Here is a 13,121-nt window from a genome sequence, read left to right as displayed (position 1 = left end):
TGTATCTATTATAATCGCGAAGATAACACCTGGATCGACATCTGTTTTCTTGTGTTACACTCAGAAAACTTTCCCCAGCATTAAAACCATTATTATTAATGACACACACACACACACACACACACGTATATAATAGCGCAAGAAAACTGCTTTTTGTTTCAGTTTTTTACTTTTTCAGTTGCTTATTTTCAGGTAATTATATTGTATTTTTCATTTTATTTTATTATTAATATTATTTTTTATTTTTTTTACAAATTGCCTGCTCATTTCTTGTGAAGTTGCTCAAGTTTCAAAGCGATCATTTTTTAAATGTTTTCATATTTTGGGGGAAGTTTTGGGTTTTTGGGGGGGCTGGGGCGAGTCACGTCACGATGACGTCACTCACACGGTTCATTCACGGCTCCGGTTAAGCCCCGCCCATGCTAACAGCGGCTAGCTGAGCTGACAGAAACAGCAGCGGGCTGTCAGACGGTCTGTCCGCTCCCGAGTCACTCACACCGGGAATTTATTTCATTTATTTATTTAGAGAAAAAAACAAACCGATGTAGTACCGTCGGCACGCGGTCCTTCTGTATCTCCAGTAGGTGTCGTTTTCTTCACACAGCTGAGGTTAGTTTTATGAGTGTTTCTGTTGCTAACGGCTAACCAGCAGAGACCAGCTTTGACGTCTCTGCGGTCTCATGGAGGATCTGCTCACTTATTAAAGAGGATCTACCGGTGCGCGAGGACAGGTGGGAAAAAACACTTTTTTTATTTGTAGTTTTAATCCACCGTGTCCACCTCCAGCGCGTGCACAGCAGATGTGAGGTGACGTTACACCAACAGGTGAACTTTGACCCACTGAGTTACATCTGTGATCTTATCACACATACGTGAAGTATTACTCATGACTCACGGTGGACAGAGTATTCAGAGCTTTACTCCAGTAAAAGCTGTAATACTACTGTGTAATAATACTGTAATAATCCTGCAATTAATCTCAACCTTAAGTTAAAGTGCAAAAGTATGAGCATCAAAATATACTTAAAGTACCTAAAGTGAAAATACTCATTATGCAGAACGACCCATTTCAGAATAATATATCTTGTATTGTTGATTTATAATTATTAATACAATTATTTGATCATTGTTTTCAACTTTTGAAACTTGAGCAAACTGGCTTGGTTTCTCAAAAAAATAAAAAAAAGAAAGAAGGCAATGAATATACGAGGAAGAAATTAGCCCTCAAAAATAGCAAGAAATTAGTAACAAAAAAAAATTCTACAAGAAAATTACCTAAAATTAGCACAATAAAAGAAAAGTAAAAGAACAAAAACAGGAAATCACTGGAAGAGGTGATCGAATAAAATGAAGATAATAATAATAATAGTATATTTTCTATCACCTAATTTTAAATATATACTTATAATAATTCTAAATATAGTTTTCTTGTTTTTTTACCTAATTATTTATTAATTTGGTGATTTTTTAAATGGTAAATATCAGGTCATTTTCTCTTTGTTTTTCATTTAAGAAAAATTACAAATAAATCTACCTTGTATCTTGTTTTTCAATTGAAAAAAGAAATTTCTGAGACATTTCTTGTCAAATTACTGATAGTTTTTTTTCCAGTATCTTTGAAAGAAATAAAGTCAGTGTGCTCCTGTTTAAAAGGTCCAAATGCTTGTGAAAAACATCTGAATGCAGCATGTTGATCCAGGTTTTAAAAGGTTAATTTTGCAGCAGGTAAAGGTGGAGTTCATTTCAATAGTTCTGTGTACTCCTTTAGTCATTTAACCTATAAGAATATATCATAATAAACTGTTTGCAAATGTACATTATTGATATAAAATATGAATATACAAAGTAAAGTTTTAAAATAATTCTAGTGGAGTCAAAACTCTAATATTTTCCTCTGAAATGTAGTTGAGTAGAAAGTAGAAAGTAGCATAAAATGGAAATACTGAAGAAAAGTACCTCAGATTTGTACCTAAGTGCAGTACTTGAGTAAGTGTATTTAGTTACATTTCACCAGTTTCCGAGTCATTTTTGCATGTTCTGTCCGTGTGTGGCGTTGTCGTTCCTCAAACACGGAGCTGTTAATGAAGCAGTTAATTATTTATTTCACTGAAGATAACTGAAGATAAAAGCATACACGAGTATTATTCATCAACATTAAACTGTAATTTCCCCAAAATCAACAGAAATCAGCGATAATTCAAAGGAAAAGATCAATTTGATAATGTTCAACCAAAGTGTTAAAAATATTGTTACATTCTTCTGCTGACGTTTAAAATTAACCACCTGAAACCAGTTTCAGCAGTTTGACTTTGCAACTTTGCAGAAGTAGTCTGTGTGTGTGTGTGTGTGTGTGTGTGTGTGTGTGTGTGTGTGTGTGTGTGTGTGTGTGTGTTTTGTCACGTCATGTTATCATGACTGTCACTCAGAGGTTAATGATGTATTTTAAAGCCAAACTTGAGTAAAAGTACAGATTTCTGACCAGAAAAAATGACTTCACTTAAATATCAGAAGTCATTTTATTATAGTAAATGTAATAGTATATATATATATATATATATATATATATATATATATATATATATATTTATATTAAAGTATTGAACTACTGGAGGAAAAACAAGGTCTTTTTCATCAATTTGAGGATTTAAATTCTTTCATTCATCCATATTTTGTAACTAAGTAACTAAGATCCTGAAGAGAAAAGTAATGGAGTAAAAGTGAAAGTTGGCAGAAATGTAAAATCTCAGTTAAAGTCCATATGTAAGTATAATTACTTCATTAAAACTCTGCTTTTACATTAATAGGCCACTGTCATAGTCTCCTGTTAGTCCTCACACCTGTCGGCTGTTCATCTCTAAATGTTTGTGTGCTCTGTAGAAACCAAATAAATAAAGCTGTTTTGTGTAACTGAGTATCGTGGCCATCGTCGATAACAGCATATTGCGAAACCCGACTTCCTGTCCAGAGTGTTTAATCAAATAAGTGTTTTTTTGATTTGACAGACCAGAGGAGGTACACGCTCTTCGCCATGGGGAACGCCTGCAGTAACCACCTGGGGATCCCTCCAGCGAAGGGCCCGAACGCTGTGGGATGCACCGACTTCATGATGGACCGCACCGCCAAGGTAAGAGGACATGTGGACGCTGTCCTCCGTCCTCTGTCCGGATGTGCTTTTATTTATGCAGGCAGAGAAGTATTTGTTGTGCTTTGCTTTGAAATGACAGTGTAACAGAAGCTTTTTTACCCCGAAAGAAAATAAATAATGTGATAAATAAGAAAGATAAGTTGGAAATGGTACATAATGACCTCTTTAAGGGCTGGGTAAAAATAATCAGTTCATCCGGGTCACATTGATCTTAATTTGAACTATTTGAAATCATAAAATATGAAATCGTAGACGTTTGAAGCCCCGTTAATCTCTCCGGTATTAAAGTGCTTCGGCTCTAAATGATCAAAGATCAAAACGTTGATAAACGCCGAGATTTCTGGTTCTTTATCTGTAAATTTATCCTGAGTGTGTATGTCGGTGCGTATACGTCAGGCCTTTTTTATGTATTTTACATGTTTGAAATAAAGACATCAATCTACCAAAACTGGTATTTAAACATAAGTATCGCTCATATAATTGACTTAATTTGTCGTCACGAACATATTAAGTACCAAAAACATCGGGCAGCACGAGCAGTTTGCTCATCCACAAATACAAAACACGGAGCAGTGCATGTTAAATAATGTTTATAATAACGTTAATGAGTAACGAGAGCGGCTCCAGAATAACGGCAGGCGCTCGACGCTGGACGGAGGCTCTCTGAAACTTTTTGGGGCAGAGGTGAAAATTGGCCAAATGTAGTTTTCGGGCAGCAGAAGTGTGCGTACTTCTCCACATTTCCAGATTCGTGAAGTTTAAGGCGAGTTATATTTCAGACTTTTAAAGTGTTTTTTGCCACTCGTGATTAAATTTAAGACCATTTTTACAATAACTAAAAACTGAAGGAAAAAAAACATGAACTGACACAAAAAAACAGCAATAAGGGACACTTCACCACCCAAACCTTTATTTCTAACACAAAGCATGATAGATGTCAGATAATCTACCTTATATGTTTAAAAAAAAATAAAGCCTTTATTCTTCTATCATGATCTGCATGACGCCGATGGAAGAGGCGTCCGGTAAATTATTTAAAAAATCGATATCACCAATTATTTTGAGATTTTACAATACAACTTTATTCAAAATATCCTGCTTCCTATTTCTTAGATTTTTTAAGAGTTTTGAAATATCGATTAAAGACATTTTTAAGGCTTTATTTTTAGATGAATGAATTCAGTATCTTTAGGGCGTTTTTAGGATCTGCGGGAACACTGACGTTTGAAATTGTGGCAGATTTCAAATCACTTGTTGTCTGAGAGCCACACACTAACTATGAAATATGATGTAAACATTTAAAATTCATTGTAAAAATGTTCTGTCCCGTTCACAGGGCAGCTTCTTCCGGCTTTACTATCCGTGTCAAGAGACGGAGAAGGCGGAAAAACCAGACTGGATCCCGTGCAGAGAGTACTTTAACGGGTTGGCCGACTTCATGAAAATCAACCGCAGTCTCAGTGAACGGATTTTCAACTATCTCTTTGGTAATTTGCCTCATATCAATAATACGCAGAACGTTCCTGGACCGTACCAGGGTTTTTTTGTGCATGTTTTTTGACGACTGTAACACATTAATTTGCTACTGAAAATGTTTCCAAGTGTTTTAGTTTTTCTTTTACAGTTTTAACTCCTTCCATGCAGACGCTGGTTCCCCCTCATTCTATTTTTGTGTTTAAATCACCTTAATAATGATTATCACAGTGATTTTATTAATAAATATATATATGTCAACATATGATGAGGGTTTTAAATTTAAGCACTCTTGTATTTAAAGCACTTTTAGCTGCATTTTATGTATGAGACGTGCTTTACACATTATTATTATTATTATTATCAATAATTATAATTTGTATTTTTGGCCATGTTGCACATCAATCTGTACTTTCAAATATTTTACCAAGCCAAATAAAAGTGAAAGCAGAAACGGTGCCCACTACAATCATAAATGGCCAAACTTCTGCACGTTAATGTTCACGCTCACTCAACCAACATTTGCCTGAAAGATGAAAAATCTGCGACATGACGCCGAGTTTTGGGAAAATAAAGTCTGATAACTTTTCATAAAGTGTCTGAAAATGAAGAAAAACACAGGTATGCAGCTTTAGAGTGTTTTTTGATTTGTTTGTTGCAGGGTCCTTTAAGATTCCTGCCTACCTGGATGCTCCATTTAAATCAAATGAAAAATGTCCCGTCGTTATCTTCTCTCACGGCCTCGGAGCTTTCAGGTAAACACAGTCGGTTTTCACACGATACGAATGTCAGGTTCTGCTCACCTATAAACTAACACGAACGCTGTTATTTACATCCCGTGTTGTTTCCCAGGACTTTGTATTCAGCTATTTGTGCAGAATTGGCCTCTCAGGGCTTCATTGTGGCGTCCGTGGAACACAGGTACAATATATTTTAATTTAATTCATTAATATTTTAATTTCTTAATCTTTATATGGATGCATGTATTTATTTCTCTAAAACAGGACACCTCTTACAGTACACACACCAGGGTTGAAGGACAGTTTCACCCACAAAATGATCATTTCTTTGTATCAGTTACTCGCTGCTTTTTACATCGAAGTCGTGAAGAAATCTTTTTTTCTTGCGGGGTAAATGAAACATTACTTAAATGCCATTAAGCAAATGTTTAGTCAAAACTGAAATACAGCAAGTTCCCAACAACTTTTTTGCTTATTAAAAGCTGAAATTAAAAAAATGACTAAAAATAGCTCCCCAAGGTTTTACAGAGTAAAAGCGCCTCCCATGCTGACACTTCATTTGCACTTTTTAATTAATGATTTTTATTGGCGATCGTTAAAATAAAACACCAATACAGATTTATTGGAAAAATGCCAAATATGGGCCCCGATAATCTGTCGACTCTTCACTGTGGAGGCAGTTCAACGTCAAAGTGAGTAATTAATATACAAAAGATTATTCTGTTGGTGAAATAATCATTTATATATTAATTATATAGCTCATGTATGTAGGTTTGTATATACATCATGTCTGTATTTTCTTATTTTTATTGCCCGATTATTTAATTCCATGTACAGACACACACACACATATGTAAATTTTGGCTTTTCTCTTTGTTTTTCTATTCTCTTCATGTCGTTTTACGTATTCGCTCTGTGAGTGTGGAGAGAAACACAGTTTCTATTCCTGTATGTCCAACAAACGTCAGAATTGCCAGTAAAGCTGACTTTGACTTGGACTGAAACGAACACGGATAAGTTGTCTGCGTTAAACTGACGACATGCGCACTGAGCGTTTGAAACGAAGGCCGCGTGAGTCGGAGGAAATTGGAGCCGAGCGTTGGCCAAGCAGACAAAAACAGAGGGCGGTCTCCTCTGCACGCGGCCGTCTGTTTATCTGTGGAGTAGAAGTGGAAAGGGTGTGCAGACAATAGCAGAACCGACCAGCTCATCACATTTCCTTTCAGTATAGAGACAAGGGGACCGTATGGAGATGAACATAATGGACGCGTCAGTCCGTCACTCGTGCGGGTTACAGTGGGATTCCACTGAATTTAAGCAGCAGGTTAAAGGCTGCAGCCACAGAAAAGGACGCGCTGCTGTTGTGACCCAGTTCACAGCTGCGTGCGTGAACGGTCAGAGGTCAAACCGGCTGCTCAGCTGCGGGCGCTTTAGTCACAGTTAGTTTGTTTAGTCTGTTACCGCAAACAGACACACAGAACTTAAATTCTCTGTTAAAAAAAGTCACGTTTAATGAAGCAAAAAGACATTCAGGTCTGAACGAGCAGAGCAACGAGCGGATGTGCAGATCACATAAGATTTATCAGATTATTGATCTGTAACCTCTTTGAACAGGAAGTTTGTTAAGCCTGATATAAAACCCAATATTTCCTGCTCTCTTAAAGTTGTATTCACCCCCACGGCTGAAACTGCTGAGTCTGCTTTTAGTGACCATTTTCTTCATTTTCCAGTGAATCATTCAGCCTGTGAAATGTTTGTAAGATTTGACTGACCTTCACTGCTTTAGGAGACTTTGAAAAGACTCTTTACAGACCAAAGTGAGACCGCCTCTGACAACCTAAAGACCGTAGATACGTTTCCATTAACCCTCAAACTGCACACATTGAAACTGCTCATATAAAATACGCCTGATGGAAACGTGTCAATTTTGAAAAAATTCCCATTTTTGGTGAAAATGTTTTTAAGCTCACACGAGGTGTTATTTCAGACGATTTGAAAAAGACGTATTTGCAATGGAAGCACTTTTTTGGCTTTTCTAGGACATATGATGATATGGCTATGTGGCCGCTCCCACGTATAAGGGGCTCGCCTTTCCATCACTGCTGCTGATAAGTTATGAAGGATGAGAAATAACTTCTGAAATCTCTGAGTTTTACTTTAAGGGACCACTCTGGTAAAGCTCATGATTGAACTGACATCAGGAGCATGTCTGTGACAGTGAAATTGTTTAAAAAGCTGTTAAAAAGCTGACGTAACAGTCAAACACTAAATCCTTACTGTGTAAAACAGCAGCTGGGAGCTAGAAAATAAACAATATAAGACAATATTATTTTGCCTTTTTTTGTGGCTTATTATCATTTTGAAGCTCTGTGTATTTCTTTGTGTCCGCAGAGACGAGTCAGCCTCAGCCACGTATTATTTTCGTGAGAAGACAGAGTCAGAGAAGGCAAAAGACAACGCGCCTAAAACGTCCACCTCAGCCGAAGACGACCTGGTGAGAGAGTGGATGTACTACAGAAGTCTGCGGCACGGAGAGAGCGAATTCCCCCTCCGAAACAAACAGGTATCAACCGGCATTAAGTTTACTGCTGGAGCAGGAATCCAGGTCTGTCAACACGATGACGGCGGCGTGAATGAGGCGTGAATGAGACGTGAATGAGACGGCAGTCTCAGGTGGAGACTGAACTCCTCTGCAGGTTTGGCTGATGACACAACGTGAACTTTCCTCTCAGAGACGATCTGCTGCGTGTTTAAATCAAACACACCCTCCTTTCTTCACGCTGATCTCTCATGTGATAAGTCTGTCATTTGAACTTTAACCCATTAACCTCTGCTGTCCTCGTCATTTTTAAACATTACTCGACTTTTGATATTGTATTTTCAAAGCTTAAATTTATGTTGAATTACAGCAAAATGTAGCAGGTGCTTTTTCCTCGATCACTTGTTTAAATCTTTGTGTCGTTCCAGGTGAAACAGAGAGCAGACGAATGTATTCTGGCTCTGAATAAACTCACTGAAATCAACTCAGGACTTCCAGTGCAAAACGTTCTGCAAACACAGTTTGACTGGACGACGTTGGAGGTAACCCGATTTTTCCACGAGTTTCTTTTGAAATTGATAATAATAACAATGTTATTTATATAGCACCTTTAAAAAAAGAGTTTACGAAGTGATTTAAAAAAACGAGGCAAACAGCAAGAAGGAGGCAACATAACTGTAAGAGCCAAACAATAAAGCCGAACTGAGGCCCAAGAATTAAACACGAGAGAAACATTACAAAACGAATAAATAACAATAACCCTTATCAATACCAGCAAATACAAATCAAATATCAGCAGTAAACACAGAAATAATGGTTCTGAGAATTGAGTTAAACAAAACCAATAATTATCGGCCCGATAATGGGACTTAAGACGTCATACCAATATTACGATAATGACTTTTTTAGCCGATAAACAGAACCGATAATAAAAAGCATAAACTGGGTTGATTCATCCAGTGTTGCCATGGTTTCGCTCCTCCAGTCCCACACACGCTGCATTATGCTGCGTCAAACTGCTGCATATGTCATCACAACAGGTCATCAGTCAGCAGCAGGGTTTAACCCTTTGTTTTTCTTTCTTTTTTAACTCTTTCCCCACCACTGACCAGATTTTCCATCAATCGGTGTTTTCTCTGGAGTGTAGGGGACACTGTTACGGATGTTACGCAATAAAACAACATTTCAACGTCCAAAAACAAACGAGCGAGACGATCTAAGGTCCCAGGGGGACGGAGGAGAGGACAACTAACGTGCCGACTTTATTGCTATTTAGCAGCTTTTCGGAGCCTCTCAGCGGCATTGTTTTAAAAATGCAACAGGAGAAACACTTAGCGACTTTTTTAGATCATCAGTGAACGAGGAGGAAATATACCGTCCAGGGCGGCTCTTATAGGAGATACAGGAGGTCGCCTAGAGCGCCACACGCTGGAGGGGCAGAGCTGGGTGCGTTCAAAGAAACCCGGTACACCGGTGACTCCGCCGGTATCAGAATGTCTCAGACAGCATTATTTTTATACAATTCAAGTTGACATAAGAAGATGAGGGGAAAAAAACCCAAAATATAAAATGTTGGTCTTGAAAATGATTTTCTTTTACAGCTTTTTGTCTGAATTGTTGTTTTTTTTAATGAAAATGCACAAATTAAATTCATCTGTACTTTCAGACCCTCAGGAAATGCAAAACGAACACAAAGAAGTTATCGCTTATCTGTGTCTTATCGGACACGAGAAGCTGTTGGTTTATCAGCATCGGCTGAAATAATCATTATCGTGCATCACTGATAGTTGTGTTCAATTTCACTTCGAGTTGCATTAAAAAAAGTCTAACTTGCCTTAAAATGTAGGAACTAACAAAGTAGAGTAATGTAATCTGATTACTCATCTTCTCGTCTCTGAGCAGAACTCCATGGATCTGTGCAGGATCGCAGCGGTGGGTCATTCCTTCGGGGGAGCAACGGTGATCGAAGCTCTGTGCAAAGAGGTTAAATTCAAGTATGTGGATTTACAGTAATAATCCCGCCCTCTTTTATTATTGTACGGCCTTGTTACAGAGAGGACGGATGAAACATATGAAACATGGCAATTATGTTTTTACATGATGCAGTTAAGAGCCATTAACCCTCAAATTGCACAAATTGTAAAAATGTAAAAAAAAAAAAAAAAAAGAAGTAAAATAGCCCAAATGGAAACACAAAGAATAAATCGCTGTATTTCAGGGGGGTGTTTCGCAGCGTTTAATGCAGCCATTGTGCGACCAAATCGTCGTTTTGCTGCTGCAAAATAACGTACAAATGTTTCACACCGTTTGCAAAAAAATGCAACACAAACATTTTCTAGTGATTGGGCGACATGTCACTGCCGGCCGGACCACCTGCAGGCTGTGGTTTTCTGAAGTCTGTCGCTCAACAGTTTCATTAGAAATCCCAAATCCTCGTCTCCGGTTTCTCAGCGGTTCAGTTGTTTGCTGATGATGCTGGGTTTTGTCTCTTGTCTCCCTGGAAACCGTCTTTCCGATCAGGTGTGGCGTAGCGCTGGACGCCTGGATGTTCCCTTTAGATGACGAGATCTTTCCGCGGGTGAAGCAGCCGATCTTCTTCATCAACTCGGAGAAGTTCCAGTGGGCGGGAAACATCAGCCGCATGAAGAAGCTGGAGTCAGCGGTCATCCAGAGGAAGATGATCACCATCAAGTACAGCAGACCAACTCTATTTGGGTTAAATGTACTTTGTTGTTTCGTCTCGTTGATTCTGACTCTTGTCGACGTTTTCCTTCGTCAGAGGCACGGTGCACCAGAGTTTCCCGGACTTCACCTTCCTGACCGGCAACTGGATCGGTAAACTGATGAAGCTGAAGGGAGAGATCGACCCCGAAATCGCCATGAACCTCTGCAACAAAGCAACACTAGCCTTTCTGCAACGCCATCTTGGTAAGGCCACACCCACACTTATACGTTTTCAGTTTAAAACGTGTTTTAAAACTAAAATGATCTCCGTACACACGAGCGTTTGAGCACCGTTTCAGAAATAATCTCCGCACATCCAAACACAGCTGAGAGTGCATCTCACATGGTGCATCGGGCGTTCACGTGTCGATGGAAACACGAGGCAATTTAAGAGCGAGACCAGAAATTTCTTTGCTCAATGAGAAGCGATAACTATAAAGGCTGCACGCCGCGTCAGTTTTTTTCATCCAAATTATAGCACATCGAAACATAAATAAAAAAACCACCTTACATTGTGTCAGTTACGTTTGCAAACTAACAAAATCATCTCAGTTTTTCAGTAATGGCAAAATAATATTGTCTCGTCTTGTTTTCTCGTTCCCGGTTGTTGTTTTACTTTGTCAGATATGACAGTAAGAATGAAGTTTGACTCTCAGCTTTAAACCGAAGGACTTTTCACAGTTTCACTGTCACAGACGCTTTTCCAATGTCCGAATAAACTCGTGATTTTGAGATAGAGCACTCACTCTAAAACTCAGTCAGAAGTTATTCAGCGTCTTTTAGTTCACATAAATTTCTAGCGCTGCACTAGCCGTCATTATTTCCAGTCCGTAGGCGTGTTATGGAGCCATGATGGGAAGGTGGGCCCCTTATACGTGGGAGCGGCCACACATGAGGGATTTCTGGCAGCTGATAGTCCACAATCTCACGGAGGAACAGTGGATTTAAAATGAATTTTTATCTTTTTTTAAATTGACGTGTTTCCACAAGGGGTCTTTTATATTCAGTCTGCGGACGTAGCCTGATAAAGTTCTCTCGAAGCTCGGGTCAGTTCTGGTATCTCACAGGTTTATCAGAAGTTTGTTAAAGCCAAAATGCATCTTTTGAAATGTTTTGTTTTGCAGGTCTGGATAAGACCTTTAATCAGTGGGACCGTCTGATCGATGGCGAGGATGACAACCTCATTCAAGGAACTAACATTACTGTGCTCCAGTCCGCCATCTGAGCCGCCTGGCGCCGCAGGACGTCCTCGGGACTGCCGGGACTGCCGGGCCGGCGGCTGAACGACTCTGTGGGATTCAGAGGAACGCTCCCAAAATGTCAAGCCAGGCCTTAGCGGGCATTTCAACCAGACCGAGGAGCAGGGACAGATAGAAAAGCTCGTCTCTACCTCATCAGCGGGGAAGATCTGTCTCTGTGGACGGATCAGAAACACTCGCTCGGTGTACCAGTGTTTGTTTCACGAGGCCTGAATGTCGCCGGAATCTTTTCACTGTTACCTGCAGTTTCTCAGAGAAATGCTTTTAATCCTTTTCCTCTTTGAGCGTACAGAAACAGAGATCACATGAACACCGTCTGTCTCTTTGGACACACGAGCTTCAGCGCAGACACAACGATTGCAGTGTGATTATAGAGGACGACCTAGAACGAGAGCCGAATCTGGAGACGGGCATTATTAAATTACGCTGACTCGTACGATGAACTGTTAATCAAGAAAAGAAAGCAGATATATCCATCCTGATTCTACAGAGGGCAGCTACACCAGCAAATCAGCACTCAAGCTCACAAACACTAACTGATTATTTAACTCTTGGAGGCGACGTTTGATTCTGTCAAAAACACGGAGAGAGGGCGAAAAAATGAGCAAGAAATTAGTTTGAAATTACAAGAAAATTACCTGAAAATGAGCCCAAAAAACATCAAGACAGTACTAAAAAAGTACTAAAATCTTCCTTGTAAAACATAATTTAAAATATTTAAATGAGAATTGTAAATAAAGTTGGTTACTTTCCCCCGTTTTATCTAAAAAATATCTAATAATAAGCCCCAGCTAATTTTCTGATCATTTCTGTGTAAACTTTGACTAATTTTTTTTTTTTTTTTTTGGGGGGGGGGTGTTTCAGGACATTGCTTGCCAACGTGCTCCTGTTTGTTTTTTTAAGAAACTGATCTATTTTCTCATGTTTCAGAGGTTTGGGGTTAAAGGGTTAAAGACGTGCCTTCACTCAGTCCCGTTGATCCGGTCAGTGACGTGAACAGCCGTCGACTTTTATACACAAATATCTGCCGAACACAAACCCAATAAAGCTGCTTTGTATACAAATACAATTTTGGATTTAAGTGGTTTGAATTTCCAGGTTTGCAGACTAATTTTGAGCTTTGAAAGCTAAAAATAAAGCTCTGGAGGAACATGCTTCTTTAAACTCCCGAGGTCCACAACTAACAAGTATTTACAACATGATTCTTACACATTTAAAAAATATGTTTGTTTTTTTATGAC

General features: G+C 38.9%; 1 protein-coding gene across 1 annotated transcript; it reads left to right on the top strand.

The window, feature by feature from the left end:
• The first annotated feature begins 608 nt into the window (after positions 1-608).
• pla2g7 (phospholipase A2, group VII (platelet-activating factor acetylhydrolase, plasma)) lies at positions 609-12,699 on the top strand. The gene is made up of 11 exons (XM_042503860.1): positions 609-731; positions 3,003-3,124; positions 4,482-4,632; positions 5,280-5,373; positions 5,471-5,539; positions 7,750-7,921; positions 8,326-8,439; positions 9,800-9,891; positions 10,418-10,588; positions 10,677-10,825; positions 11,746-12,699. Exons 2-11 carry the CDS (start codon positions 3,029-3,031, stop codon positions 11,844-11,846), a joined length of 1,209 nt encoding a protein of 402 aa, XP_042359794.1. The 5' UTR covers positions 609-731; positions 3,003-3,028; the 3' UTR covers positions 11,847-12,699.
• Positions 12,700-13,121: the final 422 nt, after the last annotated feature.

This window comes from Plectropomus leopardus, chromosome 16 (genome assembly GCF_008729295.1).
Source record: "Plectropomus leopardus isolate mb chromosome 16, YSFRI_Pleo_2.0, whole genome shotgun sequence".
NCBI lineage: Eukaryota > Metazoa > Chordata > Actinopteri > Perciformes > Serranidae > Plectropomus > Plectropomus leopardus.
This window is presented reverse-complemented; position numbering and strand designations above follow the sequence as displayed.

What these genes read in the sequence shown, in the direction of transcription:
- pla2g7 (XM_042503860.1), top strand. Translation starts at nt 3,029, where the DNA reads ATGGGGAACGCCTGCAGTAACCACCTGGGGATCCCTCCAGCGAAGGGC. An exon ending in CACGGCCTCGGAGCTTTCAG is followed by an intron (nt 5,374 to 5,470) that starts GTAAACACAGTC and finishes GTTGTTTCCCAG; the next exon opens with GACTTTGTATTCAGCTATTT. An exon ending in TGCAAAGAGGTTAAATTCAA is followed by an intron (nt 9,892 to 10,417) that starts GTATGTGGATTT and finishes CTTTCCGATCAG; the next exon opens with GTGTGGCGTAGCGCTGGACG.